General features: G+C 44.4%; 1 protein-coding gene across 1 annotated transcript; it reads right to left on the bottom strand.

Moving 5' to 3' along the window:
- Positions 1–20,103: 20,103 nt before the first annotated feature.
- Positions 20,104–22,335, bottom strand: LOC125523080 (pectate lyase). Its single transcript, XM_048688130.2, has 2 exons — positions 21,218–22,335; positions 20,104–21,122 (listed from the first exon to the last, which is right to left on the bottom strand). The coding sequence occupies exons 1-2, from the start codon at positions 22,189–22,191 to the stop codon at positions 20,762–20,764; spliced, it is 1,335 nt and encodes a 444-aa protein (XP_048544087.1). The 5' UTR covers positions 22,192–22,335; the 3' UTR covers positions 20,104–20,761.
- Between the last annotated feature and the right edge of the window lie 326 nt (positions 22,336–22,661).

The raw sequence follows: 22,661 nt of genomic DNA, 5'->3' as shown, positions 1-22,661 counted from the left end.
TCGGGCCCTAGTGACAAGCATTAAGCATAGCAAAGTCATAGCAACATCAATCTCAGAACATAGTGGATACTAGGGATCAAACCTTAACAAAACTAACTCGATTACATGATAGATCTCATCCAACCCAGCATCGTCCAGCAAGCCTACGATGGAATTACTCACGCACGACGGTGAGCATCATGAAATTGGTGATGGAGGATGGTTGATGATGACGATGGCGACGGATTCCCCTCTCCAGAGCCCCGAACGGACTCCAGATCAGCCCTCCCGAGAGGTTTTAGGGCTTGGCGGCGGCTCCGTATCGTAAAATGCGATGAATTCTTCTCTCCCCGAAACACAATATAAAGAGTAGGAGTTGGAGTCGGAGGAGCTCCAGGGGGCCCACGAGGTAGGGGGTGTGCCCCCACCCTCGTGGACAGGTGGTGGTCCCCCTGGCCTTCATCTTTTGCAGGTATTTTTTATATTTTCCAAAAAGTTGCTCCGTGAAGTTTCAGGTCATTCCGAGAACGTTTGTTTTTGCACATAAATAACACCATGGTAATTCTACTAAAAACAATGTCAGTCCGGGTTAGTTCCATTCAAATCATGCAAGTTAGAGTTCAAAACAAGGGCAAAAGTGTTTGAAAAAGTAGATATGACGGAGACGTATCAAGGGTGTTGTGGCACTTCCGCGAGGTAGGGGTTGGCGACCTTCTCGAAAAACTTGTCCTTGGGGGCACTTGGAGACGTCATGATGATCTAGATCTGTCAGAAAAACAGCTCGAAACAAGAATAGAGGACAATTGCATGATACATGAGTCAAAACCTTCGGGAGATTATATAATGAATTTTTATCGACCAAAATATGTAACGTGCAAGAAAACGGAGTCCGGAGAGCGCACGAGGTGCCCACGAGGCAGGGGGCACGCCCAGGGGGTAGGGCGCGCCCTCCACCCTCGTGGAGTCCTCGTGTCCTTCCCGGACTGCTTCTTATTTTTATATTTTTCTAAATATTCCAAAACGGAGAAAATTGCCATTAGAACTGTTTTGGAGTCGGTTTACTTACCGTACCACATACCTATTCCTTTTCGGAGTCTGAAACGTTCTGGAAAGTGTCCCTTATGTATTCCTCCGGGGTTACGGTTTCAATACCATTGGTTTCAACTTTTATAGGATTACCTGAGATATAATGTTTGATTCTTTGACCGTTCACCACCTTCGGATTTGTGCCTTCGACCTACAGGTACCAATCCTAGACTTAGAGACAAGAATTGGATACAAGAGATGAACTAGGGTTTGAGAGGAGATGGTGCAGGTGAAGATGTTGATGGAGATTGGCCCCCTCCCGACGAGAGGAGCTTTGGTGATGACGATGGCGATGATTTCCCCCTCCCGGAGGGAAGTGTCCCCGGCAGAACAGCTCCGCCGGAGCCCTAGATTGGTTCTGCCAAGGTTCTACCTCGTGGCGGCGGAGTCTCGTCCCGAAAGCTTGCTTATGATTTTTTCTCGGACGAAAGACTTCATATAGCAGAAGATGGGCATCGGAGGGCCACCAGGGGGCCCACGAGGCAGGGGGCGCGCCCAGGGGTTAGGGCGCGCCCCCACCCTCGGGGCTGGTGAGTGGCCCCCCTCTGGTACTTCTTGCGCTTAGTATTTTTTATATATTCTGAAAATAACTTCCGTGAAGTTTCAGGACTTTTGGAGCTGTGCAGAATAGGTCTCTAACATTTGCTCCTTTTCCAGCCCAGAATCCCAGCTGCCGGCATTCTCCCTCTTTATGTAAACCTTGTAAAATAAGAGAGAATAGGCATACGTATTGTGACATAATGTGTAGTAACATCCCATAATGCAATAAATATCGATATAAAAGCATGATGCAAAATGAACATATCATAAATCATCACCTTAGACATTGCTGGTTATGCTATCGATTTCTTCGTGACGACCAAGGGCCTCACCAAGCAGCGGGAGGACTTGCGAGCTAGGTTGGCCTGCTGCAAGCGCGCCTGCGAGCTCGCCCTCGTGCCGGTCAAGGCCACCTTCGGCGACTTCCTGTCCCGCACTCTTCAACGCCTCACCTCATTCCTGGGCTAGGGCGACACGGACGCCCTCCGCGACGCATCACCCCTTCCCTGGCTTCTGAGGCATGGACGCCGACGGCAATTGGCGGGGCGTGCCCGGTGGTTCGGTGGAGGAAGGCAATGGATAAGTGGGTGGAGGTGGCAGGGGTTTTTATTAGAAAAAAATCAAAACATTATCTCATCAGGAACACACTTTAAGTAGGGACCGCGGGTTAATTTCATATAAACTGAGGGGCTTTTATGCAAAATCACGCGCGACGACGTACGGGCAGAAACCCAATTCTCTTTATTATTAGGTAAATATTTCAATAAGTGACTATATACGAAACAAAATGAGTCAATCGACACTTTAAAATATGTTTACATATATTCATATGTTATAGTCCATTTGAAATGTCTAAAAACCACTACTAGGGAAAACCCTAGCAGTAGCTCGGGTATTTTGCCTATCAGTAGCGCGGGATGCCGCGCTACTGATAAGGCGCTACAGCTAACATGTAGTAGTAGCGCGTGTCATCCAACACTTATGCTATACATGGCTAGCAGTAGCGAGGTTTATTGCAGAGCGCTGCTACTAATATCTGCAGCGCTTTTTATCAGGAAGCACTACTGGTATGGGAGTGCTACTGCTAATTTTATTCCCCTCACTACTGCTAGTTTTATTAGTTTCTGGTTTTTTCTGCATATTTGTTTTGTATTTGAACATGCTTAATTTATACAATAATCTTTAGCATATCATACACATACAAATGTAATCATAGCATATACATACAAATAGTCTCATCAAATCATGTCATCATCATAATCATCATCCAACACAAAGTGGTCTCTCGTCATCATCTCGAAAATAGCGATACAAGTCTCGATTACTTGCAACTACATCGCCATCCATCTAAACAATGATATACGCGAGAAGAGCTATCACTTTGAGTGAGAGCGGAACTATGCAGTACGTGAGTTCGTATCCCTCACTCGCATTAGCGTGAACCTAAACTAACTACTGGTTGTCGCTCGGAAACCGAAAACCGGTACACCTAGGCCTGACATTCCGGCCACTCGTCGTATACTCCTAGCGTAGCACTTCTTCGCCATTGATGATCTATACACCTGCATCATCACATGAGTCGATGATATGCAACATATATAGTTGAGCAACAGAAAGAGACAGACTTGGCAAAAATAGAAGCAACATATCATAAGCATAAATAACAAAGTTCATCGTACCCAAAATGCCCTAACTAGAGTGATCTTCGCTAGTCAAGGAGGACGATTTAATTACATCACAAGTAAAGCTTCGTCATGCATAACTCAAAGTTTCGTCATACAGAAAGTATGGACTAAATGGACACATTGTCATATCGACAATCACTCCAATATGTCTTGCCATCCATCCAGGTCAGGGAGATAGTCCCCGAGGTTAGTGAAAGGCTTTAGGTCGAGACATTGAGCGGCTACGCGTGTTCGGACGTCTTCCTGCGACATTTGTCCTTCTTCGTAGAACATCCCTGTTTTTTCGACGACCTCCTTCATGATGACTTGGGCAAGTTCATGCTGATGTGATAGAACTCAGCTCGAAGTCGATGATCCTCGATATCTCCTAAGTTCTTTTCCCATTGCAAAATATGGGCATCGCCGGATCAAGGTGACATGCGAAGGTTCTGGTGATCCCATCTGTACTCCAGCATGTGGTGTAGGACATAGAATCCATAATTAAGAGAATCACTCGGTTGCTGGATGCAGCAGAAGTCGGTCTTATGGCCGAAGGCGGGTCTGCCGTTCCTTTTCTTCTTGTCCTTGACCTCTCCACCCTGTGCGCTGTAGTAAAACATAGCACTATCGAGAACAGACTTGATGTGGGTGTAATCCTTTTTGTTAATGTTCTTCAATGAGTCCAAGTAAAGAGCGTGGGAGTATCGGGGATAGAGGATGATGAGGACGGCGCGCCCACCGCTGTGCAAAATAAGTACACCTCAAATTACTTAGCCTCCACCGTGCAAATGAATGATTGAAATCAAAGGAAGGATATCCGCGTGAATGACTTACAGGGATGATAAGGCAAGAGAATCGCCTCCTTGTCCTTATTGGCGAGCATGAAATTGGCGATGTATTCCCTCGTGTAATCACGGTGCTTTGCGCAGACTCCCAAGAAGCCCTCGTGCATGAAATGCGGGTTAGCGACACAGATATGAGGTATCTGCTCAACCCCGATGAGGTAGTTCATGTGCAAGGCATAAAGGCGGACAAACGTAAAATCCAGCTTCTTCAAGTGAAACATGTCAAAGATGTAATCGAATCAAAGGAAGAACTTCTCCGTGGGGAATGTGTCGACGTACGACAATTACCGCGGCACGTTAACTGATACGTCTCCAATTTATCTATATTTTTTGATTGCTCCATGCTATTATATATTCTGTTTTGGATGTTTAATGGGCTTATTTATACACTTCTATATTATTTTTGGGACTAACCTATTAACCGGAGGCCCAACCCAAATTGCTGTTTTTTTGCCTATTTCAGTGTTTCGCAGAAAAAGAATATCAAATGGAGTCCAAATGGAATGAAACCTTCGGGAGCGTGATTTTTGGAACAAACATGATTCAGAGGACTTGAAGTGGACGTCAAGCAACCAACGAGGAGGCCACGAGGCAGGGGGGCGCGCCTACCCCCCTGGGCACGCCCTCCACCCTCGTGGGCCCCTCGTGACTCAACCGACCTAGTTCTTCCTCCTATATATACCTACGTACCCTGAAAACATCGAGGAGCACCACGAAAACCTAATTCCGCCGCCGCAACCTTTTGTACCCAAGAGATCCCATCTTGGGGCCTTTTCCGGAGCCCCGCCGGAGGGGGCATTGATCACGGAGGGCCTCTACATCAACTCCATGGCCCCTCCGATGATGTGTGACTAGTTTACCTCAGACCTTCGGGTCCATAGTTATTAGCTAGATGGATTCTTCTCTCTCTTTGGATCCCAATATAAAGTTCTCCTCGATTCTCTTGGAGATCTATTCGATGTAATCTTCTTTTGTGGTGTGTTTGTAGAGATCCGATGAATTATGGGTTTATGATCAAGATTATCTATGAACAATATTTGAATCTTCTCTGAATTCTTTTATGTATGATTGGTTATCTTTGCAAGTCTCTTCGAATTTTTACTTTGGTTTGGCCTACTAGATTGATCTTTATTGCAATGGGAGAAGTGCTTAGCTTTGGGTTCAATCTTGCGGTGCTCGATCCCAGTGACAGAAAGGGAAACGACACATATTGTATTGTTGCCATCGAGGATAAAAAGATGGGGTTTATATCATATTGCATGAGTTTATCCCTCTACATCATGTCATCTTGCTTAAGGTGTTACTCCGTTCTTCTGAACTTAATACTCTAGATGCATGCTGGATAGCGGTCGATGTGTGGAGTAATAGTAGTAGATGCAGGCAGGAGTCGGTCTACTTGTCACGGACGTGATGCCTATATACATGATCATACCTAGATATTCTCATAACTATGCTCAATTCTATCAATTGCTCGACAGTAATTTGTTCACCCACCATAATACTTATGCTATCTTGAGAGAAGCCACTAGTGAAACCTATGGCCCCGGGTCTATTTTCCATCATACAAGTTTCCAATCTATCTTACTTTGCAATCTTTACTTTCAATCTATATCATAAAAATATCAAAAATATTTATCTTATTATTATTATCTCTATCAGATCTCACTCTTGCAAGTGGTCGTGAAGGGATTGACAACCCCTTTATCGCGTTGGTCGCGAGGTTCTTATTTGTTTGTGTAGGTACGAGGTGACTCGCGCGTGGTCTCCTACTGGATTGATACCTTGGTTCTCAAAAACTAAGGGAAATACTTACGCTGCTTTGCTGCATCACCCTTTCCTCTTCAAGGGAAAACCAACGCATGCTCAAGAGGTAGCAAGAAGGATTTCTGGCGCCGTTGCCGGGGAGATCTACGCCAAGTCAAGACATACCAAGTACCCATCACAACTCTTATCCTTCACATTACATTATTTGCCATTTGCCTCTCGTTTTCCTCTCCCCCACTTCGCATTTGCCGTTTTATTCGCCCTTTTTCCATTCGCCTTCTTCCCGTATGTATCTTTCTTTGTGTTTCCATGTGCCTTCTATTTTCTTGCATCTTTGCTTGCTAAAATCTATTCATATGGATCCACTTAAAGTGTTCTACTTGGATCATCTTCGATCCTTATGCGCTCGCGCTGAAATCCCAACTAGCCTAGTTGATGGGAAATCTTTAGATAAGCATGCTCATTTTGTGCATCACCGTTTGTCTGAAAAAGGGAGACTCTTATGGGATCAAATAAATAGATTGCTATGTTATGCTTGGAATCTTTGTGAAATTTGTGATCTTACTTGTTTCTCTAAGAACCCTAAAAAACACCCCCTACCTATGTGAGTTTAATGATAATGAAGTCTCATCTTCTTATGCAAAGGGTGTTTATAGTTACTACGATATCGAACAAATTGAAGAATTTGTTTCTTTTAAGGGTGATTATGAAGTTGCTTCTTTGATTGAAAAGTATGATATTACTCTCTACGAATCTGAAAATTTTGACATACTTAAATATTGCTATGAAAACTATGCTCATAATGTCTATGTCAAAGAATTTATTGAAAGAATGACCGTTGCTTCGGAAGAAAATAATGATATACATGAATCTATAGATAATTATGATTCTGATGATTTGATTGAAATATTCGTTGATGAACATGATGCTTGCTATTCTTGTGGCCATGATGCCAATATTTATGAATATGAATTTGCTATCGTTCCTCATGTTAAACATGAGGTCGTTGCTATTGCACCCATACTTGATAGTTCCTTCGATGAAAAGCATGATTGCAATGATATTATTATAAATTCTATTAATGTCAATTGTGTTAATGATATGCAAAACCTCAAGCTTGGGGATGCTAGTTTTGCCATGACTACTATTTGTTGCAATGATCATGATTGGGGTGATTCTTCTTTTGATCTTGAAAATTTATTTAAGCCCCATGATGAATATGAGATTGATAATAGTGTTTGCAATATTATTGAAAGTGGGTTTGGAAGAGTGTCAACTTTAGATCCCACATATTTGGAGCATGTTCAATCTTATGAAATTTTTGATAAAAGTGGGTTTGGAGAGGTCATGACTTTAGTTAATTTTAATCCCACTATTTTGGAAGAGTGTCAACTTTGCATACATGTGGATCGTGTTAAGAATATGTTTGTGATAGCTATATTGTTGAATTTGCTTATGATCCTACATGTAATTATTAAGAGAGAGGAAAATATGGTTGTAGAAATTTTCATGTTACTAAATTACCTTTTGTTATGTTGAGATTGCTATTGTTTCTTTCTGCTTCCTTGCATATGCTAGTTTTTGCTTGCCTTGATAATTTGCTTGCATATAAGATGCTTATGCATAGGAAGTATGTTAGACCTAGATGTGTTTGTCACGTGTTTTATGATGCTCCCTTTGTGATTCAATTCTTGTCTTTCATGTGAGCATCATTGAAATCTTTATGCCTAGCTAGGGGCGTTAAACGATAGCGCTTGTTGGGAGGCAACCCAATTTTATTTTTATTCCTTGTTTTTTGTTCCTGTTTGGTAATAAATAATTTATCTATCCTCTTTTTTTTGTGATTTCTGTGTTTAATTAGTGTTTGTGCCAAGTAGAACCGTTGGGAAGACTTGGGGAAAGTCTTTTTGATCTTGCTGTAAAAAACAGAAACTTTAGCACTCACGAGAATTGCTGCCATTTTCTATTGGAGAGTGCTATTTAGTTCATTCTTTTTGAATATGATTAATAGATAAATTCCTCACGTCCAGCAATTTATTTTAGAATTTTTGGAGTTCCATAAGTTTGCATTAGTTACAGATTACTTCAGACTGTTCTGTTTTTGACAGATTCTGTTTTTCGCGTGTTGTTTGCTTATTTTGATGAATCTATGGCTAGTAATGGAGTTTATAAACCATAGAGAAGTTGGAATACAGTAGGTTTAACACCAATATAAATAAATAATGAGTTAATTACAATACCTTGAAGTGGTGTTTTGTTTTCTTTCGCTAACGGAGCGCACGAGATGTTCTGTTAAGTTTTGTGTTGTGAAGTTTTCAAGTTTTTGGTAAAGATTTGATGGATTATGGAACAAGGAGTGGCAAGATCCTAAGCTTGGGGATGCCCAAGGCATCCCAAGGTAAAATCCAAGGACACCGAAAATCCTAAGCTGGGGGATGCCCTGGAAGGCATCCCCTCTTTTGTCTTCGTTCATCGGTAACTTTATTTGAAGCCATATTTTTATTCGCCACATGATATGTGTTTTGCTTGGAGCGTCTTGTATGATTTGAGTCTTTGCCTTTTAGTTTACCAGAATCATCCTTGCTGTACACACCTTTTGAGAGAGACACACATGAATCGAAATTTATTAGAATACTCTATGTGCTTCACTTATATCTTTTGAGCTATATAGTGTTTGCTCTAGTGCTTCACTTATATCTTTTAGAGCACGGTGGTGGTTTCAATTTTATAGAAATAATTGATCTCTCATGCTTCCCTTATATTATTTAGAGAGTCCTTTAGAATAGCATGGTAATTTGCCTTTTATACTATAAAAAACTTTCATATAAGTGCATTGAATACTAAGGGAAGTTTGATACTTGATGATTGTTTTGAGATATGGATATAGTGATATTAAAGTTGTGCTAGTTGAGTAGTTGTGAATTTGAGAAATACTTGTGTTGAAGTTTGCAAGTCCCGTAGCATGCACATATGGTAAACGTTGTGTAACAAATTTGAAACATGAGGTGTTATTTGATTGTCTTCCTTATGAGTGGCGGTCGGGGACGAGCGATGGTCTTTTCCTACCAATCTATCCCCCTAGGAGCACGCGCGTAATACCTGGTTTTTGATGACTTGTCAATTTCTGCAATAAGTATGTGAGTTCTTCATGACTAATGTTGAGTCCATGGATTATACGCACTCCCACCCTTCCATCATTTCTAGCCTCTTCGGTATCGTGCATTGCCCTTTCTCACCTTGAGAGTTGGTGCAAACTTCGCTGGTGCATCCAAACCCCGTGATACGATACGCTCTATCACACATAAACCTCCTTATATCTTCCTCAAAACAGCCACCATACCTACCTATTATGGCATTTCCATAGCCATTCCGAGATATATTGCCATGCAACTTTCCACCGTTCTGTTTATTATGACACGCATCATCATTGTCATATTGCCTTACATGATCATGTAGTTGACATCGTATTTGTGGCAAAGCCACAGTTCATAATTCTTTCATACATGTCACTCATGAGTCATTGCACATCCCTCTACACCATCGGAGGCATTCATATAGAGTCATATCTTGTTCTAGTATCGAGTTGTAATCATTGAGTTTTAAATAAATAAATAGAAGTGTGATGATCATCATTAATAGAGCATTGTCCCCAAAAAAAGAGAAATGCCAAATAAAATAAAAAAATATGGCCCAAAAAAATAAAAAATAAAAATAAAAAGGGGCAATGCTACTATCTTTTTTTCCACACTTGTGCTTCAAAGTAGCACCATGATCTTTATGATAGAGAGTCTCTTGTTTTGTCATCTTCATATACTAGTGGGAATTTTTCATTATAGAACTTGGCTTGTGTATTCCAACAATGGGCCTCCTCAAGTTCCCTAGGTCTTTGTGAGCAAGCAAGTTGGATGCACACCCACTTAGTTTCTTTTGTTGAGCTTTCATACATTTATAGCTCTAGTGCATTTATTGCATGGCAATCCCTACTCCTTGCATTGACATCAATTGATGGGCATCTCCCTAGCCCATTGATTAGCTGCGTCAATGTGAGACTTTCTCATTTTTGTCTTCTTCACATAACCCCCTTCATTATATTCTATTCCACCCATAGTACTATATCCATGGCTCACGCTCATGTATTGCGTGAAAGTTGAAAAAAGTTTGAGATTACTAAAGTATGAAACAATTGCTTGGCTTGTCATCGGTGTTGTGCATGATGAGAGCATTCTTGTGTGACGAAAATGGAGCACGACCAAACTATATGATTTTGTAGGGATGAACTTTCTTTGGCCATGTTATTTTGAGAAGACATGATTGCTTAGTTAGTATGCTTGAAGTATTATTATTTTTATGTCAATATTAAACTTTTATCTTGAATCTTTTGGATCTAAACATTCATGCCATAATAAAGAAAAATTACATTGAGAAATATGTTAGGAAGCATTCCACATCAAAAATTCTATTTTTATCATTTACCTACTCAAGGACGAGCAAAATTTAAGATTGGGGATGCTTGATACGTCTCCAACGTATCTATAATTTTTGATTGCTCCATGCTGTTATATATTCTATTTTGGATGTTTAATGGACTTATTTATACACTTTTATATTATTTTTGGACTAACCTATTAACCGGAGGCCCAGCCCAAATTGTTTTTTTCCTATTTCAGTGTTTCGCAGAAAAAGAATATCAAACGGAGTCCAAGCGGAATGAAACCTTCGGGAGCGTGATTTTTGGAACAAACGTGATCCAGAGGACTTGGAGTGGACGTCAAGCAACCAATGAGGAGGCCATGAGGCAGGGGGGCGCGCCTACCCCCCTGGGCGCGCCCTCCACCCTCGTGGGCCCCTCATGACTCAACCGACCTACTTCTTCCTCCTATATATACCTACGTACCCTGAAAACATCGAGGAGCACCACGAAAACCTAATTCCACCGCCGCAACCTTATGTACCCAAGAGATCCCATCTTGGTGCCTTTTCCAGAGCTCCGCCGAAGGGGGCATTGATCACGAAGGGCCTCTACATCAACTCCATGGCCCCTCCGATGATGTGTGAGTAGTTTACGTCAGACCTTCGGGTCCATAGTTATTAGCTAGATGGCTTCTTCTCTCTCTTTGGATCTCAATACAAAGTTCTCCTTGATTCTCTTGGAGATCTATTCGACGTAATCTTCTTTTTCGGTGTGTTTGTCGAGATCCGATGAATTGTGGGTTTATGATCAAGATTATCTATAAACAATATTTGAATCTTCTCTGAATTCTTTTATGTATGATTGGTTATCTTTGCAAGTCTCTTCAAATTTTTAGCTTGGTTTGGCCTACTAGATTGATCTTTCTTGCGATGGGAGAAGTGCTTAGCTTTGGGTTCAATCTTGCGGTGCTCGATCCCAGTGACAGAAAGGGAAACAACATGTATTGTATTGTTGCCATCGAGGATAAAAAGATGGGGTTTATATCATATTGCATGAGTTTATCCCTCTACATCATGTCATATTGCTTAAGGCGTTACTCCGTTCTTCTGAACTTAATACTCTAGATGCATGCTGGATAGCGGTCGATGTGTGGAGTAATAGTAGTAGATGCAGGCAGGAGTCGGTCTACTTTTCACAGACATGATGCCTATATACATGATCATAGCTAGATATTCTCATAACTATGCTCAATTCTATCAATTGCTCGACAGTAATTTGTTCACCCACCGTAATACTTATGCTATCTTGAGAGAAGCCACTAGTGAAACCTATGGCCCCCGAGTCTATTTTCCATCATACAAGTTTCCAATCTATCTTACTTTGCAATCTTTACTTTCAATCTATATCATAAAAATATCAAAAATATTTATCTTATAATTATTATCTCTATCAGATCTCACTCTTGTAAGTGGCCCTGAAGGGATTGACAACCCCTTTATCGCGTTGGTTGCGAGGTTCTTATTTGTTTGTGTAGGTACGAGGTGACTCGCGCATGGTCTCCTACTTGATTGATACCTTGGTTTTCAAAAACTAAGGGAAATACTTACGCTGCTTTGCTGCATCACCCTTTCCTCATCAAGGGAAAACCAACGCATGCTCAAGAGGTAGCATTTACCATGTAGAGTGGGTATCCTGGATTTTTTGAGGCGATGAGGCCTTTCTCTAGCCGCAGCACATCGTCATAAAGTCTCCTTAGATCACCGAATCTGGCCCCTAGCGCTGCTTTAGGTAGGATTGGTTGACCGGGGATATGCCATTTTGCCGCACCGGGGATATCTATACGGTCTTGAACCCGAGGCTGCTGAGGCAGCTAGATCATAGAAGCAGCTTGGTTCCCTTTCCTCGCTCTCTTCCTAGGCTTCTTTGCTACCAGAAGGTCGGGTATAATACGTTCAACCTCCGGAGGCGGCAATTCAGGCACCGACTCATGACGCTCAAACCACGAGTAGGCGCCAGTATTGAGATACTGCTGAGTGTCATCGTCATCCTCATCCTCATCTATGGCGACGCCACCAGCGACTAATGGAGCCACTTCCCCACCCCGTCTGTTATCACCCAGCACGACAGCCGATGCTAATTGGGTAGGTGGGTGTTGATGTTCATACCTAACTGCATGCTCGTGGGTGCGCTCCCGGCCGCCTCCAGACGAAGCAGACTCTTTGGCCACAACAGGACCCACCCATTGCAATCACCAAGCCACTGTGGGGTCTTGTCGTCATCCCCCTAGTACCATAGGAGCCAAATTCTCGTGGCCCAGTTTGAAACTGGCCACAGAAACCTTGAAGACGTCCGGGGGGATCGGCCGGCCGTGGAACAATGGTTCTTTCGACTTCATTATCGTCGCCTTCCCCACGTCCACCTTCTGGTCACCGATGGTGTACAATATGGTGCAAGGGGTTACATCGGCCTGCAAAGACATGTCTGCGACGTGAGACATCCGAAAGGCAACGGAAACGGGAGATTATACATTTATTGAAGAGGGCCGATGTGACAGATACCATGAGGGCGTCGAGCTCAGCCAAAGACGAAGCACCGCCGAGCACGTCCGGTGCCGGAGCAGGTGCGGGAGCCGGTGCCGGAGCAGGTGCAGGTGCTGGTGCAACGCTAGTCGAGCTGCTCCCGAAGAAGTCGGCATGGGGAAATTCCGCTGCATTTTTTTCTGGATTTTGCCTGCTCTAATTAAAAACGGCCGGAACCAAGGCACTAGACATATCTACAACCACCTGTTTTGCGGCAGCTACTGCTGTTGCGACTGTCTCAACTAATTTCTTCTCAACTACAATCTCAACCTTCTTGTCGATGTTTTCTTCAGTTAACCTCCATCTTTCCTTTCTCTCCTCCGTGGTCTCATGGTAGCACTTCTTCCACGTGGCGCCGTCTCCGACACCGTGCACGCGTCCATACGACGGCCGAGTGTCCACCGGGTGTCGTTTCAATATGTTCAACACCCGGTTGAATGGGGTGTCCCACTTGGGCCTCGCCAACGCCTCAGACGGCAAGTCGCTTTCGGCCGCAATCCCGTGCTGCTCTCTCTACAAAAGGAACAAGGATCATCTACAAATATGACTAAACGTGCAGTTGAATTGATCAAAAACTAAAATTACCAGCAGTCTCATGGACTCCGTCGTGATCGGGTCCATCTTGAAAACCTTCTTGACTGAGTCCCAATGGTGCCGTGCCCTGAGGACTTCACGCTCCTATGGGACGGTGAAGTCCGCCAAGGGGTCTGGGATGCCCAGACTTTCGTGTTCCGCGTCCTCCTTGGCCCATATGGATCTCTTCCCACCGTAACCACGGTTTCCGAGGTGGTGGCGCCCCATGTTCCTCTGTTGAAGCCCCTTCATGTACTTCGACTTTTTTTGGCAGCTTCGGCCTCGCAAGCTGCCTTGAATATTTAAAAGTGCTCTTGCGTGATTGTAGGATTATCCTTTACAATCTCAGAGTAGGGTTCCTTTTTGTTGACAATCCGATGTTTCACCCTTGCTTTCCAGGCGGCCAACACGTTGCTAAACTTGGTCATGGCGTGTTTGTTTATCTTCTTCATTGCCGGGTCCTTATCTGGATCTTTATAATCCTTTTCATTCCGGCCCGGGAACAAGAATATCTGGTGCAGCTTCTTTAGGAGGGAGGGCCTCATATTATCTATCTTCTGTAGTTTGTCATCGTTGATGGTGGCGGTTGTCCGTACGATGCAGCCTATTTGATTGTCGTAGCACGATCGCGCTTCCTCGGGCGGTATTGGCTCAAAAATGCCGTCGTCCATCTCCGTGACCACCAGTCTAGTAGTCATGAGCTGGTTTGGGCGCCGTGGCCTCTTTGCTTTCGGTTCTAGACCAGCTCCGCTAGTCTCTGCACCGCTCTCAGTCTCATCGCCGGTATGCATGTCGGTATCAGTCCCCGATGCGATAGGTGGGCCCAACAACAACATCCGTTGATCATCGACAAGGCTCAAAAATTCGTCTGCCGCCAGGAAGACGTCGTCGCAATCACTAGAACCCTGCCCTTCATCGTTGCTAGCCATGTTTCCAATGATTAAATCTAGTCAATTAATTCTAGACCTAATATAATGAATAATGACATAAAAAGGCCTATGTTTTGCAGGAACATTGACTCCTTCCCGGTGCGGCAAATTCCAGGCACTCGATATGTCTTAGTTTGTAGCACAATTCATGCCGAAATTCACGAAAAATTTCGGCATGACCTTTGCTAAAAAGTGGACAAATCGAGCACCTAAAATTTGCCAGAATGGAAATGAATCAACATTCCGGCAAAACATAGGCCACTCGGCTTCGTTCCCTGGAAATAGTGTTCAAATGTCCATCTTCGACACCGCAACACATGTCCAAATATACACGAGCAACCACATGTCCAAATATACATGTTCAAATTTCACAAGCTAATTCAAAAACTAAGTGTAGAAGAAAATTCATTTAACTACTAATAAAACAAAATTCAGTTAACTTTAGTGCTCTATAATGATGAAAGAAAAAAATCAGTTAACTACTAATTTCATTCATTTAGGTTATTCATTTAACTTCACCTAATTAACCTACTCTACCACTACTACCAGCAGCACTACTAACCTAATTAACCTAGCAAAACCCTACCGCCCTAACTAAAAAACATCTAATTAACATCTACTAGTACCACTACTGCCCTAACCTAATTAACATCTACTAGTATCACTATATACTACAAGCAGCACTGCTACAACATTTTATTCATTAAAAAAACATCTATGAAAACAAAAACCCTAATTAAACCCTACTGCCCCAAGTAACTTTTGCTGTAAACCAAATTTTTTGCTATAAACTAACTTTTGCTCTACTAATTTTTGCTCTAAAATGCAGAGAGAGAGGAGTGGTGGGGGCTTACAGAGAGGGGAGAGACGGTGCCGGGGAGGTGTTCGACGAAGGAGGCAGGGGTGGGGAGGGCGGGCTCGGGCGGCGATGAGGTCGAGGGCGGCGGCGGTGAGGCTGAGGGCGGCGTCGCGCGGCGGCAGTGAGGATGAGGGCGGCCTCGGGTGGAGACGGTGAGGTTGCGGGCGTCCACGCCGGCAGGAGACGGCGGCGAAGTGGGGCGACGGCGAATTGGGGAGACAGCGGCGAAGTGGGGCGAGGGATTTGGGGGAGAAGTGGTGGCCAGGGGAGGAAAACCGCTGGTTAAGTGAAACGTAACGGTAGCGCGTTTCTGAAAACGCGCTATAGCTAGTTTCTGAAAACACGCTATAGCTAAGTTAGCTATAGCGCGTTTTCAGAAACGCTCTACTGCTATGCCTTTCTCCTTTTTTTCCTTTTTCATTTATTTTTCTTTACATTTTACATTTTTCCTTTCTCTTTTTTCTATTTATTTCATTTTAATTTACTTTTCTACTTGTTTTTCATTTTATTTTCTTTTCGTTAGTAGTAGCGCCTTACACCTAAACGCACTGCTATAACAATATTAGCGGTAGCGCCGTTTCTAAAAGACCGCTACTACTATGTGTAGCCTATCGGCTTAGTGGTGGGAATTTTAGTAGTAGCGCTTTTACCATGGGACGCACTACTGCTATATATGTATCTACAACGCGGTTAGTCTGCACGCGCTACTGTTGTGTAGCAGTAGCACGCTTTTTAACAAGCGCTACTGCTAAAGTTTTGTGTATAAGATTTTCCCTAATAGTGAACACTTATATTTAGGAATGGAGGGAGTACAACACATGTCCTTGGTATAATCCACGTTTCTCATCCTGCCCCACTCGCCGACGGTGTGCTGCCATGAACATAGCTTGATGTCGCCTTCGGATCTTTGGAATACCCTAGGAGTTGCCGAGGTAACTGTTGAGTATTATGATTATTAGTAAGTATAGGATAGACTAGGATTTGGTCATGTCTTGTCTTGTACTTCAAGTTGGTCATTGTACTCTTATATATATGCCCACGAGGCTCAAGCAATAAATATCGATTTCACCAATCCCTATCTATCCCTTCTAACAGTAACATTGTTGGTGCAGTGACCGAAAAGTCATCGAAACCAGAAGAAGATAGTGATGAACGAAAGATCAGATCCTCGCCCCAAAGAAGAAGAAGGCGAAGCGAATGGACAACCATCCGAGCTCCGACAAGACAGAACCGGAAGACTGTACCTCGCTAGATTCTCGATGAACTCAAAGCTGGTCATGCATCGCTGAGAGGGGAAGAAGCCAGAAGACCAAAACATGAACCATCGTTATCCACTTTGTCGGATGAAACGTATGCGGAAAGAAGGGCAATATTTGGCCCTCGCTAAAGCTCCACATGCCCTCTACCAACGCCAATCATTAAACTGAGTCCTAGCCAAAGCTAGGGAAAGACAACACCACAAACCCTAATCCCGGGTCCCCCACCTTATCGAAGAACATATACTAGGAAACACGCAAAAGTGCATCGATCCTAGATAATGAGTGAACAAGAAGTCAGTGATATTGAAACTTATGCAAAAAAGAAGCAATAAGTATGGAGGCTTATCAATAAGGACCATGTGATACGTGATCCAAAGGAGTCTGATAAAAGGTAGAGGTCCCACGAAAATACTGTAATCCAAATGAAACCTTAATATTGGTAGCAACTATTCACAATTGCGCGTTTTGATTGTTTTTTCTTCAACAACCATGCGTTCGGGCCTATAAGTGGATGGCATGCATAAACACCGCGATGCCAAGGAGAGGTAGACATCATTATTTATGTTTTCCCACGTATTCTGCTAAACTCGGGTATGCGAGGAAACACACGACGAATAAGTCAACAAAAAAAGTTAGTGATAGTAAATTCTATGGAACTAGAAGCAATATATATGGACAGTTTTCAATAATGGGCATGTGATCCAAGTGAACCTAAATAGAAAAAGGATGAAAACATGTAATCCAAAGGAGACATTAGTATCTATAGCAACTATTCCACTATCATAATTTGATTATTTTTTCACAAACAATCATGACTATGTGGCCAGGGTTATATAAATGGATGGCGTGCACAACACTAGGTAACATGGATCAGAGGAAGATATCATAATTTATGTTTTCCACTGATTCTTCTTGCCTCTGGTGACCTTTATGGTGCTAAGAGTTGGTAGGGGAACTCCGGATCAAAGCTTGGAAGCCATCTAGTTATATGACTTATATCACGGTCACGATTTAGTCTTCATAGTACATCGTAGAGCCAATGGTGTGTATGGTACCGGTGGATCAACCCTAATCTGGTAATTTCTCGCCCGATGTTCTGCCTTAACTTGGTAGAGGCATTGGTGATTGTGGTTCTTTGACTCCATTTCTTCATGCTCTATATATTATTTTGCAGTGATTTGTTTAGTGGTCAACCATCATGCTTGCAAGGTGTGTCTCCTAGTCATGTGTTAAATGATCTCAAGTTCTTGCATATTGATGCCGACCACTCATGTGTCTCTTAAGATCCCCTAAGATTAGTCATACTTTGTGTAGGATTTGCTTGGTGCAACTTCTGGTACTAGAGGCTTAGAGGAAAACCGAGATGAGAAGGACTTGGAGACCACGACTTCCGATGACCTTAGTGTAACTTCTATTTTTATAAAGAAGCTATGTTTCTTGTATTCATCTAGGTCTCTTTGTTATGTATACTATACTTGTTTGATTAAAAAATCATTTCTAAAGGAACAACTGTGCACTGCCTACGGGTATTAGCAAAAAGTATACAATTTATTCGAATACAAGCACATTTTATTTGTAAAAAAAGTATATAAGAATGATGGTCAAAATACATTTAGTCTAATTCGTACAATTCGTACATGAGCCTTAGGTCCTAGGTTTAGTTTGATAAATGTTACGGTGTGCACAAGGCCTAATATTGCTCATGCGGTTATCATTACCTGCTAGTGGCCAAATTACCGTACCATCAAATCAAGCTCCATTAACACGATAGTAGATATCGGTCCTTACTTTAGTTGTTAGTCGATACTCTTGTTTGTTACCTAAGGGATTCATTATTAAAGCCGAACAACTGTTGCTCCAAGTCCCTCCACATGGAGGTGTGTGGACAGCCCAACATCAATCCACAAGTCCAACACATGTGAACCATTGATCTGATTTGCATCCAACAGTTATGAGTACACCATAGTGAAGTGAATGAAGAAGAAAATCCTAGCCAATCCACTCAGTTGGTGGTGGTTGTCGTTATGAGAGTGAAAGAGAGCACACAAAGACATGGAGGTGTGCTACGTGTTAGCAACCCAACATCAGCCCATAAGTCGAACATGCATTTGCATCCAACTATTGTGAGTGATTCATAGTGAAGTGAGGGAAGAAGAAAACCCTAGTCACTCCACTCAGGTGGTGGTGGCTTCCATTGTGAGAGTGAAAGAGAGCACACAATAAGAACACAAACGTTGAGAGAGAGAAAGAAGGAGGAGAGAGGTTCTGTCCAGATTTGCCACAACTGACTAGACAATGTTTAAGCTGGTGATTAGATGCTTGCTTGGATTGACCCCAAATTTGATAGGATCGCTCCTTACTTTAGGTATCTCGATGTGGTTACCTGGTTTGAGGATTGGGTCAGTGGAGCATCTGGTCGAGTGTGGTTTTGTCAGTTCGTATCGCTGTAGTTTCAACACAAAGTAGTTGTAGGAGGTGCATAGATTGGGTAAGCAAACAATGTCGGATCAAGCTAAAAAAATTCAGGGGATGTCGGGAATTTGTGTGTATGTTTGCATGCCAAATTTGATGTTGTTTGATTTAGCGGTTTAAAAGTAGTTTGCAAATTTCAGAAACAGACAGAAGTTGTGTTACTCTGCTTTGCTGGAATCTTGCTTCTTGTGGTGGTTGTTGTTGCTGGTTGGCAACATTGAGAGAGGTCCTAGAGATGACTTTGTACTCACCATCCTAATGGTGAAGTTGTGTGGGCCACAACAGTAGTTTTTGAGGTGGTTTTTCACGTTAAATTAAGTGTCACATGTGCATGTTGTTTGAGTTTATTGTGTTGCTTACTAGTTTTTTTTGGAACTTTGCTTACTAGTTTTTTTCTTTCTGAAAGGAACGTTGCTTACTAGTTGGTTGAAGCTAACCTCAAAATTCACTAAAAGTGAAGAGGGTTGTTTGCATATGTGTTGTGTCGGTGAATTTGTGCATCACATCTTGCTGTCGAGGCCCAACAACAACAACCTTATTTCTAACAATGTTTTTTTTCGCACGTGGAAAACTGTAGACATGTGGAAAGTTGAAATAAAATGGAAATAAACACACAATAAACCTTAAAATAATCGTTAAAAAATTAGGGCGCCCATCTGGGCGTCCGTGTGCGCGGCGCGAAGATTGTTGGCACGAGACAGCGACACCGCGGAGAACATGGTGGCCAAGGTTGTCCAAATCGCATGTGACGTCTCATGGGACGCGACTTGGACGAGAACCTCCTTGGACAGGTTGCGCAAGAGATAAGCGACAATCTGTTGATCCTGGACAAACTAGGGTGCATAGGCATTGTTGGGGATGACCTGGTCCTTGCCGTCTTTGTCTTTGGTGGTGATGATCTTGCGAGGCTCCTCAATGATGTTGTCGATGTAGTTGTACAAGCCGACGCCCATTATTTGGGATCTTGCTTGGGCTTTCCAAAGGACATAATTCGTTCGAGTAAGTGGCTTAGTGGTGTTGTAGTTGAGGCTGGATTGGATGGGTGCGGTGGAGGTGGACATGATGAAGAAGGGTTGAGTGAAGGGTTGAGGAAGAACTAGCTAGATGAGATGGAAGAGCCTGCTCTGTATACCATGTAAAGAGTTATGGAAATGTCTCAACCCTCATATGCGAGAGCCCGCATGTATATATTGATGGGATGATCGATGGATACAAGCCTCGGTGGAGATTGCCTAACCGAGAGGGGAGGTTACAGGGAGAATCAAAAGAAGAGATAGTTAAACATGAGAACTATCTCTAACAACCTCAACAGAAAGCCTACGCTAGAGTAGTCACCACGTCAAGCACGTCAAGGGTGCGGCCACGCCAAGTGTCAATGACGCCTCCTCCTCTGTAACATATTGCATGTTCAACACACACATGTAGAAAGTTGAAATAAAATGAAAATAAACAGACGATAAACCTTAAAACAATCGTTAAACAAATTAGTCTCGGCCCTCTTCAATATGTGCATGCTTTCTGTCGGGCCCTCCACCTCTCCTAAGTAAGCAGGATGACCTAGACAGAAACATGTTGTCTCTGTCCGTCATCCACTCTGGCCTCTGCGTCGCCTGGCTGCTGACACGGCGAATGCAGGTACAAGAACAACCTACAGGGTCCTCTGACTTGAACCCCGTAGACTACTCAAATGTCCTAGTAATACATAATACATACACGAATCTTTGAGTAAAAGAATTGAACAAAGCAATAATTGAAGATTCGGAAGGGATCGGCTCCGGCCGGCCGGCGGGGCCACCTAGGTTTAGCAGGGCTTGCCGGGCTTGCACGGCAAGCAGCCGGCGAAGCGTGTGAGCCTGGTGACGTACGATCCCGGCTTGGGCGGGATGAGGTCGTCCTTCTCGAACTTCCTCTGGTTGGGGCCGCCGCTGTCGGTGAAGACGGCGTCGTTGAGCATCAGGTCCCCCTCCGAGTGCCACACCCAGTTCTTCCACTCCGACTCCTCCGCGTACAGCCGCTTCGTGATCAGCTTCGCCGCCAGGTTCGGCGGCGCGATGTAGCGGTTCCCCTGGCTGATGATGGTCGGGTTCTTGCTGCCGCCGATGGCGTACATGAGCCAGTGGGTGTAGTCGTTGTTCACCACGTGGAAGAATCCCCATCGGCACCTGATAATTATATAAGCAAGAGAAAATGATTTATAAATGCAGTGAGCACAAATTAACCAACCAGCTTAATTTTAGCTTGAGATGATGATGATGACCTTGGCATTCTCTGCACGAGCCCTCTTCCGAAGTGGTTGAAGGCGACGGTGATCTGCATGATCTCGTCCTTGGGGTTGCTGTCGCTGGAGCCGAAGAGCATGACGTCGTTGTGGTTTGTGAGGTGGCAGTTGGAGATGGTGACGCCGGTGGACTGGTCGATGACGTCGATGAGGCCGTCCTGGCAGGTGGCGAGGGAGAGGTGGTCGAGCCACACGTCGGTGGAGCCGAAGACGCTCACGCCGTCGCCGTCCGACTGGGTGCGGAACCCGGCGTGCTGTGGCGAGTCCCGGATCCTGCCGCCCTTGCCCACGATGAGGTCGTTGACGTGGATGTTGTGGATGATCACGTTGTGCGCGTACTGCACGGTCACCTGCGCGCCGTCGGCGATGCGCAGCTGCACGCCGCGCCCGTCGATGGTCTTGTTGCTGCCCACCAACAGCTCCTCCTTGAGCTTGATCAGCATGGGCCTGGCGAAGATGATCCACAGGGGCTCATTCTGGATCACGGCCCACCGGAGCGTGCCCGGCCGCGGCTCCAGCACGTCGTCGTCGTCGCCGTCCGTGACGATGTAGATCTTCCCGCCCAGCCCGCCCGTGGCGTGCCTCCCGAACCCCTGCGCGCACCGCGCCAGACGCATCCGGTCCGTCGCCCAGTCGTCGCGGCACCGCCAGCACCGGTCGATCGGGTTCGTCGCCGTGCACGGCCCAGCGAACTTCTTGTGCAGTCCCAGCAACTTCCTCCTTGACCCGCTCTCCTCCCGAACGGCTCTGTGGACGGCGCGGTTCAGGCTGTTGGCGACCTCGATGGGGTTGGGATGGTAGGCGGCCTCCGCGCGGGCTCTGGCCTCCAGCTGGCGCCGCTGCCAGTACTCGTCGAACTCGCCGATGTTGGCCTCCGACACGGCCGCCGCCGCCAGGAAGAAGACGGCATACAGGAGCAAGGAGACGGGCCTGCTCCACTGGAACCCCTCCATGGCTTTATTACCGTAGTAGATTATTATTCGCCGTTAGGATCGATCGAGCTCCCCTCCTCCTACCTCGTGATGGCCTTGATTTCTAGGTGCATGAAGGTAGGACGGTGAGCTCCATCAGGGACATTGCTCGATCCAGGTGATGAGGAACCGGGAGGAATATATAGCTCGGCCGGGCGTGTCTGCAAGAGAGTGGTGTATAATTAGGGAGTGGTGAAGCGACGATAGAGGAGAGCGCAACTCGCGCATGCTTCGGTACCTTGTCGCCATGCCCATGAGTGAAGGTGATTCAGGGAGCGTGCTCGGCCCGTGCACGCCTCTCGCTCCGGTGTTTAGAGTCTCCTATCTTCTATTCTTGGGTTGCTATGCATTGCATATGCAACATTTTGAACACCGTAATGTGAGGGCATCATCTTAATTATCTCTACCTTATTTTTATTTTTATTTTTATTTTGACGGAAAGAACCGAGATC

The sequence above is a fragment of the Triticum urartu genome, chromosome 7A (genome assembly GCF_056163025.1).
Source record: "Triticum urartu cultivar PI428250 chromosome 7A, HENAU_Tu73, whole genome shotgun sequence".
NCBI lineage: Eukaryota > Viridiplantae > Streptophyta > Magnoliopsida > Poales > Poaceae > Triticum > Triticum urartu.
This window is presented reverse-complemented; position numbering and strand designations above follow the sequence as displayed.